General features: G+C 40.5%; 1 protein-coding gene across 3 annotated transcripts in view; it reads right to left on the bottom strand.

Moving 5' to 3' along the window:
• Positions 1-19078, bottom strand: part of KCTD6 (potassium channel tetramerization domain containing 6) — a 33231-nt gene continuing 14153 nt past the window's right edge. For 2 of the 3 annotated variants that reach the window (XM_042447894.1, XM_042447892.1), the window contains exons 2-3: positions 3395-3502; positions 1-1590 (exon numbers count right to left, since the gene is read on the bottom strand). In XM_042447894.1, coding sequence (XP_042303828.1) covers positions 904-1590; positions 3395-3421 — 714 coding nt within the window. In that variant the 5' untranslated portion in view covers positions 3422-3502 and the 3' untranslated portion in view covers positions 1-903. Of the gene's footprint in view, positions 1591-3394; positions 3503-16279; positions 16446-19078 lie in introns of those variants that run through there. The other variant, XM_042447893.1, reaches the window with a different exon arrangement.

Below are 19078 nucleotides of genomic sequence, written 5' to 3'. Positions count from 1 at the left end.
TGGCTTCCATATTTCATGTTTTTATTAGCTTCTTGCTGGCAAGCATTACACTTGGGAATATTGCACCAGGCATTAAAAAATAAAGGAGTTCTACCACAGGGACGTTTTTGCATTCAGAACCAACATAAATACTTCTACTTGTATTTTCATAGCTGCACATAATATTTGGTTGCTTGATTTATAATGCATAGAAACAAACAGTCATGATAACTGACAAATGCGGTATTTTTTGAAAATAAGGGAGGGAGTGGAGACTTTTTGGTAACTAAATCATTTGAATAATACTGCTTGTTTAGTGGTTCAAGGAAAACTAGATTAGATTACATGATGATAGTTTTTCCTCCAACTGCATTTGAACAATTCTAGGTATGATCCAGAGGGAACGTATCCAACACAAGCTCCTTTCATACTATTTCCATTCATTTCACTCTAACTTGTGTAGGAGGCGTTCAGTATGAACTGGAGTCTCTTTTGTTCCCAGTGGTATGCAATAGAATTAAATGAATTAAATGCAGTTTAAACCAAAATATGATTTCTAGTACTTTAAACTGCATTGTAAAAAAAAGGTGGGGTGGGGTGTCCTAATGTAGTTAATTTTAACATTTTTTCTAAGGGTGATTTGTTTTTCTTCATCTTTTAATTTAAAAAGAGACTTAACAAGTTAAGCAGGCACATGCATACGTTTCTCACAAGACAAAAGACAAGAGGCCAGAGCATATCCATTCTCCAGACTCTAAAAATCAAATAATAAATATTCATAACAAAGAAAAGAAAATATTAAAAAGGAGAACCTCCGAGGTTGTTTCTGTCAAGGCCAGACTCCAGTCACTGAAATACATGGTTCTGAGAAATGGCAATTTCGCTTCTGGAGAGTGAACAAAAAACAGAGGAGGAAAAAGGTTATCAGTCGTCCGTTTTTCGCGCCAATCTACAGAAAGTCCAGTTGTGTTCAACTGTATTTTCATTAGCTCGCTCACTCATGTGGTGGACCCTCGTGTTTCGGATGGTGAAACCTTGCTTTGTGATGTACTCCATAAGATGGACGCGGAGTGCGACCTCTTGGTGGTAATCACATGGCCCAAACGTAAAAGAAACTTGACAGTCTCTCGTGTCCATCATATGCTTATTCCACTTGGTAAAATGGTTGGAAATCCCTTCCAACAATGAGTGGACCTTGGTTGTGATGGTGAGCTGTGTTATGATGACTGCCACTGGATTGGAATATTTTGAAAGCTTGCGAGTACTGGAAAGCTCCACCACCTCCTCAAAGGTATCCATAGAATACAAAGGTTTGGGGTCATTGAGACACTGTATTAAGGGTTCAATCTGATAAAAATCTGCTTCTTTTCGAAGCAGGTCGAATTCCTTGAAGTCCAGAGGCAGAGTCAGCTCTGATGTCCGTAAAAAATTGAGAACATACCGGAAAAGTGGTCCATCCCGGTCAATGAAGTAATTGCCCTGAGAATCTCTGGCAGTGGGGAAGTCCCCCCGGAACATGGCTCCCAGCATCGAATCAGGGTACCTTGTGAGAGTGGTGAGCGACGTCGTATACAAGTGACCACCCACATTTAGAGTGACAGGTTCAGTCATCTGAAAGCGGGAAGGAAAGGTACCAGAATTCTTTCAGATCACCACAGAAATATGTTTGACATGTTTTAACCATTATGCAAGTCACTATAAGAAAACAAATGGCTCTAATTGTGAAAAAGAAGAAGAAATAGAACTGAAATTTATCCTTGCATGATTTAATATGTGGCATTATTATCAAGAGCACATGGGAGAAATTTGTAAAGTATAGTTCACAATGAGGTGGAATCATACGTAAACTGCTTTTAAACCTTTTGTTAAATTTATTTATCTGGGCTGGCGCCCAGCTTCTCTGTTAAGTATGCATATGATCTTATAATGGAGTGATTCGAAGTGATCACATACAGCCTTGTATCTGAGGCACAACTTCAATGCAGATGGCTCTGGCTCTGTCGCTTGTTCTCAGCAGATTTCCTTTGCTGTGTATTTTGCTATTCATACACATCTCTGGCTCATAACTGGGCCAGTATGCTGTATGATGAAGGCAATGCTCCAAACATGGGAGTGCCTTCCCACTTTTTACTTAGCCACCACTGAGGAGTTTCCTCCCTCCTTCCTAAAGTGTCCCTTCATTTCCCCCCCAAAAAAAACTCTATTAAGAGATGGGAAACCTCTTGCCCATATTTTGCCAGTGGCTATTTCAAGCAAATGTAGCACAAATTAATTCAAAGTATTGCGCACACACACAGTGCCTTGGGTTGATTTTGCCACTGATTCACAGTAATGGAAGCAGGTATCACCACAACAGAAGAGTCAAATGGGGGAGAAGGTGTCTAGTCCTCTGGGTCTGTCACAAACCATTCATTTTACAAGATGGTGGCACACTTGATAGTTCTGGTTCCCCATATGTTTTTGCTGTGCAACTTCAATAATCCCTTATCATTGCCCATGCTGGATAAGGCTGATGAGACCTTATGCTCTAGACATCTGGAAGGACTGCAGTGGGTCATTCACCGAATTCGTGTGTCTGTGTCTGTTGAAGGTTTTAAACATTGGGAAATTCTTCTGAGCATGGCATTTCACCAAGTAGGTGCAAATGTATCAGGTTGCCACAGAGGAAGACATGGGAAACAGAGCCATTCCATCACTTCTGTTAAAGACCATGACCATCAGGTTCCTTCTTTCCTGGAACCATTTCCATTCCAGTTTGCCATTATAAGAACTACTATTTAACATTTAGAATTCAAGTCTGAGTTTGTTTGTTTTTTCCCCTCTTGCGTTCCCATCTCTTTCTCTTTTCATGCCTTTTCTTTTTAGATTGTAAAGCAGACCAGGACTGTTGTTTTATTGACTTGTACACAATTTTTTTTAATTATGGTATTTATACCCCGCTCTTCAGTCCTAGAAGCCTTTTCAGCAGAAAAGCAGAATAAAAATATAATAATTTTCAATTGTTTTTTGTGCATCAGATTAGAAAAGGGGTAAACAAACAACAGTCTTTTAGTGCCTTGGAAACTTAACACATTTATTGCGGCAGAAGCAGAGCTTGGAAACATGACATTTTGGACTACAACTCCCAAACTGTATCAGCAGCAGGGGCTAGGAAACACTGAGTGCTGCGATACAAAGTGATGTTTCCAAGCCCTGCATTTAAATTCCCTCAACTAGTATCAATCTCCTCTAACAGAGGAAATCAACTGACTGAAACTTTGGCTGAATGTGCTGAGTATTACTAAATAGAGCATATGCATGTGCCCAGCTGTCTGGGCAAAGAACACAGAAGGGCACATTTACACACATAGGCAAACAGGCACACACATGACCCCTGGGGGAAACTTATGGTCCTCAGCCCAACTGCAATACTTACTATATATCCCCAGTCTCCATTATCCATCTGTTCCGATGCGTGATCTACGCAGGTCCAAATATATGTGCAGTTTTTTGAAAGGCTATACAATTCACCACTTATTCCTTCCTGTTTGGGGGGGGAGAGCAAAGCAGACGATGAGCACTCACAAGGAGAAGATGAAGAATAACAACACAACAGAGCAATGTTTCCACCCATCAAAAGGTAGGCAAGTGCTTTGTCAAAAATGTGCACTTTGGATTCCAGCTACAAAGCAACTCAAGTCTAATCATCTACAAAAGCATACTTTCCCTCTCCTGACCTTCCTGCATCCTTTACAAGCACACAGAGGAGTTGTGCCTCCCAGGGAAAATGGTAATCGGCCTGTACACTGCCTTGTGTTAAATAATGAGCAGTTGGCCTCAAGAGAATTCATACTCTGGAGATGCAGCAGAATTTTGCTGGGGCAAAAGCAGTCAGTTCTGAAAGGCTGCAGAGCACTGCCAAATACATGCTAAAGATCACCCCACCACTCTGTATGTATATGTATAAATTATTCAAATACGTGTATATATACATGTCTATACAAATACAGTACACATTTGTATGCATCAACATGGTATCATGGTTTCAGCACTGGACTACGACTCTGGAGACCAGGGTTTGAATCCCTGCTCAGGCATGGAAACCCACTGGGTGACCTTGGGCAAATCACACTCTCTCAGCCTCAGAGGAAGGGAAAGGCAAACCCCCTCTGAACACAACTTAACAAGCAAAACCTGTGATAGGTTTGCTTTAGGGTTACCATAAGTAGGAATCTATTGAAAGCACTCAACAACAACCCAAATACACATATACATACAAATGTGTACAGGCCATCGGTTGGGGATGCTTTGATTGCGAGTTCCTGCATGGCAGGGGTTAGACTGGATGGCCCTTGTGGTCTCGTCCAACTCTATGATTCTGTGTATGTACACAAACACATGCACACTCATATATCAATGACATACATATACCTTTTTGTTTCTTTATTAGATATGTACCTCAGAGGAAATAGCTGGCAAAACCACCTCTGAACATTTCTTGCCTAAGAAAACCCTACGAAATTCATGGGGTCACCATAAGCTGACAGATGATTTGAAAACACACACCTCATTTTTTTCCACACATACCCCCAGAGATTCTTTGTGGAAATTCATGGGACAATTCTCATTAGTTACTTTCAATCAACACTTGAAACTCCTGTACAGATGGCTTTTTTTAAAAAAAAATCAAGTTTACTGAAGTAAGGAAAATAAGACAAGAGTTTTACAGTCTGTATAAGAATCATGTGGAACCAGCCCTCATCTTGACTCTTTCTTCAAATATACTGTGAAACTGGCTAGAGAGATAACTGCACAAACTACAGGGTTGTCATCCTTGAATACTTCATAGGAGGCTACATGGTCCAGCAGTGAGCACTGGGCTTAAATTGTTTAAACACTTCACACGACTCGCTGGGTAGCTGTTGTGCATACTATTGCCTTGGTTTTTTTCTAAGTACAGATTTAGCTTCACACTACATGGAAATGACTTTCTTGCTCATCTAGTTCAGCAGTTTATAAGAGCCCATTGAAATGTGAAGAATGGAAAGGAAAGGAGGGAAGGAATGAGGAAGGAAGATTTTTGTCAGTAAAACAAAATGCTTCGGTCTTTATTTTAACCCAGGAATTGATTTAAAACAAATCCAGTTGTTGCACACTTCATCCTTAAAGAATGCTCTATTTCAACTTCAAGCATAGCTACACCATGTTGCACAACACGTTAAAGAAATGTGGTAGCTGCAGTTTTCTGAAAGAAGCGATCGATCCCTAATGGGGAATTCTCATCATCCTTGCCAGAGGGGAGGAGATACCATGACAGCTGAACAGGACTAAAACTTTGTAAATTAGTATATATGGCATGATGTTAATCCAAGTGGTGTTTGCACATGTAGAAAAAATTACCTTCCATCTCCTCTTCCTTCAAATTAAGAGGCAAACATTTCCTAAAGCTGACTGATAGCAGAACATCCAAGGATGTATCTGGCAAGGGAAAGGATCTCAATCTTTATTTCTGAGTCAGACTTATTCAGACATTTTAAAGGTTAGGCTACTGGCAAACAAGCTCTCTTACTGCAAAATTCCTGTTCTCCAGGAATCCAAGCAAACAAAAAAGAAAAGACACAAAAATTTTGTGCTTCCAAGGCTTGTAACTAGGACATGGCTCAAAACGCAAACATGATTTTGCTCTTTGGGCAGCAAAACTGTGGTTGCTGTCACTTCTCAGGAAGATGTGGCTTTGAGTACAATTGTACAATATAATATAATAGTCTCCCCCCCCCCTCTCTCTCTCTCTCTCTCATATTCTCATCAGAAAGGCACTAGGGAAAAAACAGATCATCTGCAGAGTCCTCTGTCTCTTACAATGATAACTATATATAAATCAGTTCAGATGGTGAGCCACATTTCAAGAGTCAAGAGCAAATAATGAAGCTGTTGCTATACAAAGCAACTGCTCAATGAAAACCAATACTTGGTAATATGTAGTAGTGTTACTTATCTCCTTAATTGCAAAAAGAAAAAGAAAGACCAAAACAGATCAACCCTATAAAAAGTGGTTCAACATCCCTTTTACAACAGAACGTGGATGGGTGGGTGGAGGGAGAAGAAGAACAGCTAAAACAGAAGTCACAAAATCCCAGTGGAGCTGTAGCTTTTTCTATGCAACTGGATGTATTCACATTATATATTTGTGGTACCAGCATAATGATGGAAACACACATCTGTGTCACCAGTGAAAGAGATTTATCTATATGTTTTATATTTTTATAATGATGACAAAAAAAGTTGGCATTTGCAAGGCCAAACTCCAATCTAAATTCAGTCCAAGTTCTCCGACCCAGAGTTCCAAAATTAGACTGGGGAAATGAACCAAAAAATGGACTTGGGTTGAGGTGCTTTAGGCAAAAAAGGCATGACTTGGATGACCAGTGCACAAGTCTACATTATCTGTGTTTATCCTAGGTCTTGCTGGTCAATTACTAACCTTTGCCCTACTGCCAATTACAAAGTTTGATGGCTCAAATCACAATTCCTTTAAGAGGGCTCTGAGACCTCATTCTCACCAAATGGTGCACCAAAGTCTGGGCTGTACCATTGTGCAAGTTGTAGTCCAAAATATCTGGAAGGCCAAAGCCTCCTACACTTACTCTACACAGACAAATACCATGCCAAAAAGTCTAGCCTTGAAGCCTATACAGATTGAGGCTCCCATATCTGAAACACTCAGGGCCAGAAGTATTTTGGATTAATTTTTTAAAATTATTTTTGGAATACATGTATTTGCATATGCATTCATAATGAGATATCTTGGAGATGGGACACAAGTCTAAACACAAAATATAGTCTGAAGGTAGTTTTAGACAATATTTTAAATAAATTTCTCCATGAAAGAAAATTTGAGAACAATGGTGTCACTATCTCAGTCTCCCATTTAAAATGTTTGGTTTGTGGAGTATTCCAGATTTCATTATTTCGGATAAGAGAGACTCAACATGTAGTAATGTTATCAAAGAAGAAGGGGCGTTGAATGCTATGGTAGTAAGGAGCACCCAATTGTATCAAATCCCACCCAATGAATTAATGTATCAGAAGAAGAGTAGGAATGGAAAAGGTAGCTATGAAAGAACTAGAAAAGTGCAAACTGAGCACCAAAGTTAGAATTGTCCAAGCTATAGTGTTCCCCACCACCATGTATGGGTGTGACAGCTGGACAGTGAAGAAAATGGATAAAAAGAAAACCAACTCTTTTGAGATGTGATGCTGGAGAAGAGTGCTGAACATATCATGGACAACCAAAAAGACACTCTCTAGAAGCCAAGATGATCAAATTGAGGCTGTTGTACTTTGGTCACATCATGAAAAGGTCCAACTCAATGGAAAAAACAATAATGCTAGGAAAAGTAGAGAGCAGCAAAAAGTGGAAGAGAGGAAGACTCAATCAAGAAGGTCATAGGTATGAATCTGCAAGACCTAAGCAAAGCAGTGGGCAATAATAGGGGGTCTTGGAGATGTCTCATCCACAGGACCCCGTGAATCAATGTCAGCTCAAGAGCAATTAACAACAACAAATCAGGCAACATGAATGGAATTGGTGGGTTTCCATGGTGCAGCCTTGGCCACAGAGGTTACTGTCCTTCAACTCTTCCTCCAAAAATGGACAGCTTTCTTCCTCCTCCCCATTCACAACTCAGTCACAAGACATTTTTTCATCTATTTGAAACTTCAGAACTACAGATGGATGCAACTGGCCTAAACACAAAGGGCAGCAACAAGAATCAATTTGCTTAACCAAGCACACAAATGAAAACAACACTATTTCCTATGTTATTGGAGATCACACCCTTTACCCATGCACCAATACTACATATTTTGTACAAAAGTATACAATCTGTTCTGCACCTCCCTCCCAGCAAAGGAAAAGAGCAGAACTTGGAAAAATTACTACTAGTACAACTCCTTTTCTTCTTCTCCTTCTTCTTTGGATTATCAGTCCCAGATTCCTGCAGCCTTATCAGCCTAACCATGCTGGCAGAAGGATTTTAGGCACTGTAGTCTAAAATATGTGATATTTTCCAAGCTCTAGGGATGAGGCTAATCTTTCTCTGTTCCTTGCTCTTCTAATGATTGTTTATGAGTCTTGCTTGTCCTGGCAGCATGTTTCACAGCCCTGCCAGCATTCATTCACTGGAGGGCCTTCAACCAAATTGATGCTCTGTTTCTATGGATTTACAGAGTAAATGAGTGGCAAGGAGGACAGAGTCCCCTATCATGCAGTTTTCCAAGAAGCCACCAAGAATAACTATCCAAGTGAAAATGCACTGCTTGAAAGACAGCTTCAGCAGGGATTTCAATTGATGATCACTCCAAATATTGTGAATATTATTCTTTTTATTTCATTTATTTACAAACGAACTTTCTCCCAGATTAGGACCCAAGGTGGCTCCCAAAATAATAAGCTAAAAGCAACGCTATTTTAAGACACAATTAGAAGCATCATATTGAAATAACATGTTGAAAAAAATATAAAGTCATTTAAAGGATATAAAAGTTAAAAAAAATAAAGCACCCTCCCATAAGAAGCCACCCTGCAAGCAAGCAATTAATTAATAAATAAGTCATTAAAAGCCTGCTGAAACAAAAAGGTATTTGCCTGCTAGTGAAAGGAAAGTGTGGAGGAGGCCAGTCTAGTCTCCCACACAAGGGAGTTCCAGCGGTTGGGAGCAGCAACTGAGACGGCTTTCTGTCATGTTCTCATCAAGCAAGCTTGTGATAGTGGTGGGACCAAGAGAATGCCTTCCCCATAGATCTTTGGCAGGTTTGTATGGGGAAAAACAGTCTTTCAGAGAGTCTGGACCAAAATCACATCATATAGGTTTATAGGTCATGACCAGCACTTTGAATTGTGCCTGGAAACGAACCAGTAGCCAGATAAGCTGTTTTAACAAGAGAGTTAACATGCACCCTGTAATTAGCTCTAGTCAGCATTTTGGAGCATGTGAAGTTTCCAAACACTTTCCAAAGGCAGACCCAAATTGAGTGTATTACAGCAGTCCAAACAGGATGTAATCCAGGCACGTGTCACTGTAGCCAGATCTGACATCTCAAGAAACAGGCATAGCTGGCACACTACTTTTAACTCTGTAAATGTACTGTTGGTATCCAAGCTCAGGAGAACACCCAAGCTGCATGCAAGCTTCAGAGGGAATGTAACCCTGTCCAACACAGGCACATTCCCTATTCTCTGATGTGCTTTACAACTGACCAGGAACATCTCTATCTCATCTAGATTAAGTTTCAAATTGTTCACTGTCCTCCAGTCCATTACTAACAACAGACAGCTTCCTTGGAATCAGATGGAAAAGAGGTAGAGTTGGATGTCATCAGCACTTTGGTGATATCATACCACAAAACTCTGGATAACCTGTCCCAGAGATTTCATGTAGATGTTAAATAGCTTGGGAGACAAAAACCCTGAGGGACTCCAAAGACCAACGGCCAGGGCATCGAACTGGAGTCCCCCAGCACCATCTTCTTAGTTCACCTTTCCAAGAAAGACCAGAACCACTGCTTAACAATGCCCCCAAATCCCATCCCAGAGACTCAGCCCAGAAGAATAGCATAGTTGATATTATCAAAAGCTGCTGAGAGTTCTAGTGAAACCAACAAGGACACACTCCCACTGTCCAGTTCCATGCATAGGTCATCCACCAAGGCAACCAAAGCTTTCTCCATCCCACACCGAGGGGTCCACCTGGATCCATAACTCTCCTGGGGCGGACAATTTCAACCACTCCCATCCTACCCACCCCTACAGAGACTCCAAGTCCCAGTGAGTCTAAACCTCAGCAGGTGGTGATAAGTCCATGACAACAGAACTACGGAACGTTTCTCCACATCCAGATCAATATCATGCTGCAAAGAACAGAAAACCAGGTCCAGAGTGTGTCCTGCAGCATGGATAGCACCAGATATTACTTGGGACAGACTTATGATTATCATGGTGGACATGAAGTCCGGAACTGCTCTTAACAGTCCAGTACAACAAGGCCAGGGGATTCCAACACCAACACAGATACCAACTTAGCCAGCTCAATAAGTGAGACTGTTGAGCAGCAGGGTGGGCAGTACACCAACAAACCCCTATTCTGTCCTAGCCACCCACCTCCAAAACACACACACTCTTACTCAGCAGATGGTGGGACAGGGCACCTGCTGAGGGACATGGACTGCAACTCCACCTCCCCTCACCTGTTGCTGTAAAGAAAACCCAAGTGGACAAAGCTGGAAGAGATCAATTCCCCCAGCTTCCTCCAGCTGGGTCTCCATAATACAACCCAGGTCAGCATGTTCATCCTGGTTCAAGTCCTAGATCAATGATGTCTTTCCCCACTAACCAACCTGGCATTGAGCAACAGCAATTTCAGCCCAGAGGGCCTGTTATCAAGGCTGTCCAGACTATTTGAAGTGGAGGACAGCTTGGGAATAACCAATACCTTGTGGCCCTCCATTCTACCACAATAAATGGATCTTTCTGCCAGAAGCAGAGTCCCTCACAGTTCCTGCCATGCTTGTTAGTCATTTATGCTATACATACTTGCTTTATATTACTGGATGATGGGATATGTCATATCCCATGGTGCTCATGGTCGGAAGGAATGTTTATCCTGGAGTTAGTTAATGAGCAGGTATGAAGGGGAAAAATATGCACTGAGGGTTGTCAGGGTCAGTTCTATGGGAATCCCTGGTACAGAGAGACAACAGGCCAATCCTGGGAAGTGGATTTTTTTAAAAAATCTATGAACTAATGGTGCTTAAATGCATAAAAAGGTTGGATTGCTTTGTGCTTTGAATATACCGTATAACCAAGATTGCTTTAGTTCTATGGTGACTGCAATGACATTTTTTCTTACTGCAACAGGGACCAATACTATATTTGTGCCCATTGACTACACTCGTTTCTTTCTTTCCAGAAATTTCACTGTGAACTGGCATCCATTGGCTCATGCACCAACACTGGCCTATGGATTACTACTTTATAGGAAAGCTATATGCAGTCTTACATAGAACTGTACCTTCTACATTGTCTTTCAGAAATAATGGGGGGGGGGGGGAGAGAGATAAACATATAAGCACCTTGTTTCTAACATTTTACTCATCATTCTTAAAATATCCCATAATTCATTTTTTCCTGAAAAAGTATGTTTTGAGGGGAGGTTATTTTTACAAATTTTTCCAGGTCCCCCCCCCCCCAAGGCCTTCACATCTCTAGGTTATGTAGTGTGATCATGAATAATTTATTGTATCCATTAGTTCCGGCAAGCCTCTTCATATCCCTTTTTACTTACTTACTTACACACAATACACACACCACAAAAGGAGGCACATACAACTGATGCCTCATTAATTTTTAGCCAGTTTTCAGGATTACTAGCAGTGCAGAAATCTTGTTTTAAGATGCTAACATTTAAAGCAAGGACTGCAGCAATGCATATTGACAGACAGCTGTATCTGACACCAGAGAACACCACCCCAGTTTTTTTCATCCTGGAAGCAGCTGACTCTGCACCATGAGTTTCAGCCTGGGAATTTTAAGCCTGTGTTCTGAGAGATGGCATCCTAGTTTTTCAGGATCTTTCATTGAAACAGGCCCACTATCAATGAACGCTCCAAATTTCCTCAGATTGCACCATCCTGAAAAAAACCATGCAAGGAATGCAAAATGTCAATTCCCACAGCAGAAATATGCTGCTGTTATGCACCTTCAAGTTGCTTCTGATTTATGGCAACCCTAAGACAAACCGATCATGGGGTTTTCTTGGAAAGATTTGTTCAGAGGTTTGCCATCCCCTCCCTCTGAGGCTGAGAAAATGTGACTTGCCTACAGTTACCCAGTGGGTTTCATAACCAAACAGGGAATCGAACCCCAGTCTCCATAGTCCTAGTCCAACACTCTTACCACATAGGAACAGAAAAATCACTGAAAGTGGGGCACATTTGAAGTGGGTGCACAATGGAGAGAAGCAAAGTATGTACCACAGGTAGGGCTACAAAGATCCTACATGTTTCTGATATTGTGTGTTTTTTCATTGTTCTTGCTCTCCGCTTCGATCCATGGGGAGAGGTAGCTAAGAAATAAATATTATTAGTACTGTATTAGTGTTCAAAATAAATTTATGCAAATGCAGCTTAAAGATACTGGACATCCTACAGCCATAGAAGCTGGTAATAGATTCTGTATCCTCCCCACACCCCATTATTCCAGACTTTACCCATGTGAAACTTTCCCCCAGGCCTGATCATGACTATGTTCTCTATCTGCCCCCTCCCCCCTTTGCCTAGTTCCCTACTGTTACCTCTTATATGGACTTCTTTCCATTTTCACAACACAGATCTCATTTTTCTTGACAGGCAAAACAGACAGTCCTACAATAAGCAGTTGTTGTTCTTGAGAGACCAGTGTGGCGTAGTGGTTTGAGTGTTGGACAATGACTCTGGATACCAGGATTCAATTCCCAGCTCGGCTATGAAACCCATTGGTTGACCTTTGACAAGTCACTCTCTCTCTCAGCCTCACAGAAAGCAATTGCAAACCTAACTTGAAGGCAAATAATAATAATAATAATAATAATAATAATAATAATAATAATAATATCCCACCTCTTCAATAAAATTCTCCCAGGCCTGATCATGACAATGTTGTATATCCCCCACTCCCTTTCCCTAGTTCTCTACTGTTACTTCTTATATGTTTACTGAAAATTAGCTTGGATAAAAAGGACTTCTTTCCATTTTCACAACACTGATCGCATTTTCCTTGGCAAGCTAAACAGACAGTCCTACAGTGGGGAGTACATCATCCATTTTACTACCCCCTTTAGATCAAGTTTTGCCAAGAAAGACATAGAAATTTCTGGCCCTTCTAGCCTGTCAGCACACATATAGTCGTATGAACCAATTGCAATGCAATAGTTTAACAGAGAGAGAGGAGAGAAAAGAAAAAGAAGGATTCTATGATTCTATGGTATATATTCTCTTCCAACTATTTTTTTTAAAAAAGCTTTACTGACCAAATGTCTGCCAGTTACTGCCAAAGAGAAGTGTATGCAAATTTTGATGACTATGACAAAAACTGGAAAATTCAAGGATTCTCCAAATACGATTTTGGTACTTAACAGGATTGGTCTTATTTTAGTTTTATTTCTATCCTGTCTTTCTTCCAACATGGGACCCAAATGAACTCCATCATGACTAAGACTGCAAAATTTGGGAATAAACCCCAATGAACTCAATGGAATTTATTCTTGAGTAGTCAAGTGCAAGAGTGTATTGTTAAGTTATGTTAGTTCAGTGGTTCCCAAACCTTGTTCCTCCATGTGTTTTGACTTCATCTCCCAGAATCCCCATCCAGCTTGGCCAACAGTCAGGAATTCTGGGAGGTGAAGTCCAAAACTTCTGGAGGACCAGAGTTTGAGTACCACTCCATTAGTCTCAATCAGTTGCAATGAAAATGACTGAACCTTAAGCCATGCATGGCTCATGAGCTGGACTGAAACCACTAACATTTGTGTTCATTCCTATACTGGATTTACGGGGGGAAAACATTTGAACTTATTCCCTTAAACATTATTTTGATGACTGGAAAATTTAAGTATTTGTCCAGTACCATCACCATCATTGTTGTTGCTTTTACTACCATTATTATGAGTTATTATTCTAATAGTTATGATTAGGAATGAAAAGGAAGAGGTATCTGAACTCTTAAACAGGAATATTTAACCAATGGCTTTAAATACACTATCGGGACTGATAAACTGTGATCTAAATATTTTTAGTCAGGCTTCTGAGAAACCAAAAGTGTGTTTTGCATTGGGTTTTTAAGTGACTACGTTGGAAGTTTCATGGTTAAGCTTATGAATGGATTTATACTTCTGAAGTGATTCCCCAAAGTAATATCAATGTGGTTTCATTACCGAGGGCCCAGCCTGTGTAAATGTCAGTTAATGAGTCATACACTCTTGCTTAACCTTTCAAGAGAACAAAAGATCCAAGCCTGAAAATATTAGAGGACAGACATCCTACTTACACCTATGAGGGCTAGGAAGGAAACACAATTTGGACTCCTGTTGGTGCTTTAGCAGGAGTCTGGTGTAGTGTAGTTTATGGCAAAAGTGCACAGTGGTGATGGACCAACAAAATCTTAGCCCAAGGCATGCTTTAACATGCATCCAAGCAAGACTTTTATTATTTTGTGCTATTATGTGTCTTCCATTTGAATCCCTTCCATGTTTTCCCTCTGCTGCTTCTTCTCTTTTTCCTAATGCAAAAAAGAAATCCATTATGGTGGAGGAAATAATTGTACACAGACTTTTGATTAGAAATGCTAGGAGCCTACCTCTTGGATGTATCTATTGATCCAGAGCTTGGAACTATCACTTGTTTGGAATAGCTAGAGATGCCAATGACTAAAAAACCTAGGTAGCCTACTACTGGGTTCCTCTCAAAATATTACTAATAGCAGATTATCTATTCATGTGAAAATCTCAGCAGTATTTTGGCTTTCTGGAATCTTGTAAACTTTACAGACATTCCAAAAAGAATAGGGCTTAAAAGAATTGAAATTTCCTGCATGGCAGGGGATAGGACTGGATGGCCCTTGTGGTCTCTTCCAACTCTACGATTCTATGAGAAGGACACAATTTTTATTACAGTACACAATTCCATGCTATCAGCCTTTCAAGCTGTTCCCAGATTGACAATTATATCCCATTATACCAACTTTGCTGCCTCTGGCATTAAGAGATTAGATAGATAGATAGATAGATAGATAGATAGATAGATAGATAGATAGATAGATAGATAGATATCACAGATGGCATATGTGTCCTACCTCTAAGAGAAACTAATGTGCCATTTGTGCTGAATTTCTGTATTTCTGAAACATGTACAGAAGTTGGTATGGACGTGTTAAGAGAGTCGTGTTCAGAGGGCTGCATATTGTAAGGAACCAGAATGATTGAAAAAGCCAAGAAAACATTCCAAATGCAGTGACAATGGGATTAATTCTTAACCATCTGCAGTCTTTAAAAGTAGCCTTTTCAAAGATTCACCACCCAGATATTTAACACAATTCTACCAATCTTTATTTTTAAGCAAATGTTCTCAGCTTGTTAACCTGAAGCACCTCATAACACTACATTATCACCCACAAGCACAAAGTAATAATTAACACAGGACATACTCCAAAATTCCAACATATGACTTTTGAGAAGCAGACGATGGCATACTCCACCGTATGGGTCAGGAGTGAGCAAAAAGCAGGTTAAGCATCACAGCCCAACAGTGGAACACTGGCTAATTTCTCATGGGCTGTCTACTCCTTGCTGGTCCCTGTTATTTGAGCAAAGAAAGCTAGACTAACAGCATAATAGCTTTTTGTGGGTTTTTCAGGCTATGTGGCCATGTTCTAGAAGAGTTTATTTCTCCGAAGAGGCCAACCACAGATGCTGGCAAAACGTCAGGAAGAAACTTTTCTGGAACATGGCCACATAGCCCGAAAAACCCACAAAAAACTATGGATGCCAGCCATGAAAGCTTTTGACTTTACATAACAGCATAATCTTTTTAAGGTGAGTGGCAGGGGTGAGGCAAAAGTATGAGCACCAACAGAACATCCAGATGTGCAGCTTCCTCTCCTCTCTCACAACCATCTAATTGTGCACTCAGGTCCTAGGATGGTACATTTCAGCTTTCTGCATATAGCCCATTACTTTATGTCTCTGTCTCCTCATCACATGCTGCTCTGCCACATGTACTGGAAGAACTACCTCATACCTATAAAGACCATAAAGGGAGTGAGGGTGTTGTGTGTGTGCCTCCAAGTCACCCACAAATTTATGCAGACCCCATGAATTTCATAGGGTTTTCTTAGGCAAGAAATACTCAGTGGTGGCTTTGTCAGTTCCTTCCTCTAAAATTCAGTGGTCTTTCCACATTCGCTGGCATTAGGGGTGAAGGACCACCAGGAATGTGGAAAAACCACCAAAAAAATGTGCAGGAGGACCTAGCGATTCCTAGAGAGAACATATTAATTAAAACCACAAATAATCAAATCCCCAAAAGTCAAAGCTGCAAATGTGAAGGGCCAACTGTATACCCTGTAGGGCCTGGTATTCATTGGTGGTCTACTATCCAAGTATTAATCAGGGCTGACCCTGTTTAGCTTCCAAGATGAAACAAGATGTGGATCCTTTAGGGTATTTTGGCTGTAGTCCATAAGGGACTACCATCCAATGACAATCAGTAGTTGCAACCAGAGTTCTCCTACCTGTTCTTCCTGGAGGTTAATTTACTTCTTCCAGGCAAATTGCCCCACTGCAAGGTTCATGAATGACAGATATGCAACAGATGGTGGTGTCCTTACCATGCACCTGGAGCCACAAAGAATATTAAATTTTGTTGTCATCTGTTGAAGCTGTATCCACAGCACAGGAGAACCACTGCAGTGACTAAGCAGCAACCCCAACCCATGTACAGTATATTGTATCTGTAAAGTGCCATGTAAATTTATGTTGCTAATCAAATAAACAATGATGATGATGATGATGATGATGATGATGATGATGATACAAAAAGGCAGAGCAAATTCAGTGGCTCGGGAAACAATCCATCCACTGCCTAAGGCAACAGGTACCTAGCCAGCAGGCACAGGAATTCAAAACATATGCAGAGTAGGCAGGTATTGATGGACATGTATATTATATGTGGATAAGACTTTTGTCACATCTTGCAAAGTGAGTTTGTTCACTGCTTTCAAAACACGGGCCACTTTCCCAAAGACCAGGTCACCATTTTTATCATTAGTCAGCCATCAGCTTCCACAGATTCCGTACAGAGGGATTCAACCATCCAAATCTTTTAAAAATATATAAATTTCAAAAAGCAAGCCTTGATTTTGCCATTTTATATAAGGGCCACTATTTTACTATACCACTGTATTTAATGGAACGTGAGCATCACCAGATTTTGGTATCCAAAGTCAGGTCCTGGAACCAATCCCCTGTGGATATCAAGGGCCCACTGTACTTGTTTATCCTTTTTCCCTTTCCCATGATACACCATTCAAATCCTGAAGGTGGATACTTGAAGAACTTGCACTCATAAAAACACTTGTCCAACTAAACTTTATTGTGCCATCTGTCCCGTTTTTAACTTATCTGCTCTGGTAACCTCTTCCACTGAAGAATGAATTAAAATGAATTAAATAAATTTGTCTCTGTGGAAACTTATAGCATGGCCCACAACATGATGTGACATTGCTACTCTTCAGATACAAAGGCATCCAAAGAGAATGTGCTTATTGCTCTTGATAAAGCAAATAACATTCCACCACCACCTTTATCACTATCATCAGCAGACTTTGAACCCCTGGTAGTTCAGCTACCCTATACAAAACTATTCCAATGCTTCAAGTATTTACCATATATAAATCACACTAGTGCTTCCTTCCATGTGAATGCAGTGCTGATTAAGATCTTCAGTGGAGATCTTGTTCTAGGTGCCCTTGGCAAAGACAACTGGTGATAAGGCCTGCTCTGCAATAGCACACTGCTAGTGGAACATAGGCTGAGTCTTCCTTATCTAAAATGCTTGGGAACAGAGGTGCTCTGGATTTTTTCACATTTTGGAATACAAATAAAATCTAAATATGAAATTCATTTTGTTTACTCGCCTTGTAAACCTAGCCTGAAGGTAATTTTATACATAATATTTTTAATAATTTTGTGCATAAAACCAAGTTTGTATACACTGACCTGTCAGAAAGCAAGGGGGTTACTATCTCAGCCACCCATGTGGATTATTTTGGAGTATTTCAAAATTCCAGATAAGAGATACTCAGCCAGTGTCTATTCAATTGGCACTATCTTTCCTATCATCTATTTTAGATAATAAGTATACTATTGGTGATGAGTCTGCTGTAATTGCTGTTTTCTTACAACTGGTACTACCTTATCATTTTCTAGGTTTGTTATTGCTGTTGTTTACTGTTTTTGAGCTGCCACAGGGATCATTTTGGGGTGACACAACCAAAAAACATACCTGGGGACAAAGCAGAAGACATAGCTATGTTAGCGGGTGTTCAATGGATTTGCACTTGGACTTGGAAAGCAAATACACTGAAATAATTACCTAAAACAATATGCAGCAGATTAGCATCTACTGACAGATCTTCAAGAGTTTCGGATTCCCAGTTAATTAGCAGCAGCAGCAACACACTTCATTTGCTCTTCTATATTCTATCATTAACTAATATGGGCTGGACTTGAGGTGTGAGAGGGCTGTCAGCAAAATTCTGGTCCAGAAAACAAAATTCCTAGGCTGATCTTGTGCTCAGGGGATATCCTTGCTCCTTACTCCTAACAGTATATTACTATCTTCCTGCCATTGTTTTTTACCTGACTCCAACTAATAAGACTTCACAGTTCTAGCAAAAACAAAATACAGTAGGCCCTTCAAGCCTGATGTCTGTCCATCCCAAAATACAAAACTCAACTACTGGAATTGGTTTTCCACAGTCTAATGTGGTGCCAGCTACTGTGACTGAGAAACCACAAAGGATGATTACCTCTTCCAATCTCAAATGGGTTAAAATGTAGTCTCACATGGAATCGGACAATTCTGTGGAATCTTTGATCCATGTGATCTGAGAAAACACTCAGCCCAAATGAATGTGATACTTTTTTAAACAGCATGCAATCATCAATATGTACTAACAGAAGACTGAGATTGGACTCAAGGCAGCCCTGCTTCCGATCCCAATGGAGCCATGTTTGGGCTCTAGAAAGGTTTTTCAGATTTGGTTCACTCATTAATTGTTAAAAATAAAGTCTGCTGCAATGTTAACGTAGAAGAATCAGAAATACAAGAGCAGAGAGAGCAATATCGAGAGCCAGCGTGGTTGCCCACTCAACCATGAAAACCATTGGGTGGCCCAGGGTAAGACAGACTCTCTCAGCCTCAGGGGATGACAAAGGCAACCCCCCCCCCCCCCCCCCGAAGAAACATGCCAAGAAACCCCAGTGATAGGGTTGCCATAAATTGGAAATGACTTGAACGCAAATGATAA

Source organism: Sceloporus undulatus, chromosome 2, assembly GCF_019175285.1.
Source record: "Sceloporus undulatus isolate JIND9_A2432 ecotype Alabama chromosome 2, SceUnd_v1.1, whole genome shotgun sequence".
Taxonomy (NCBI): domain Eukaryota; kingdom Metazoa; phylum Chordata; class Lepidosauria; order Squamata; family Phrynosomatidae; genus Sceloporus; species Sceloporus undulatus.
The sequence above is the reverse complement of the archived record's forward strand: the minus strand, read 5'-3'. Positions and strand labels throughout refer to the sequence as shown.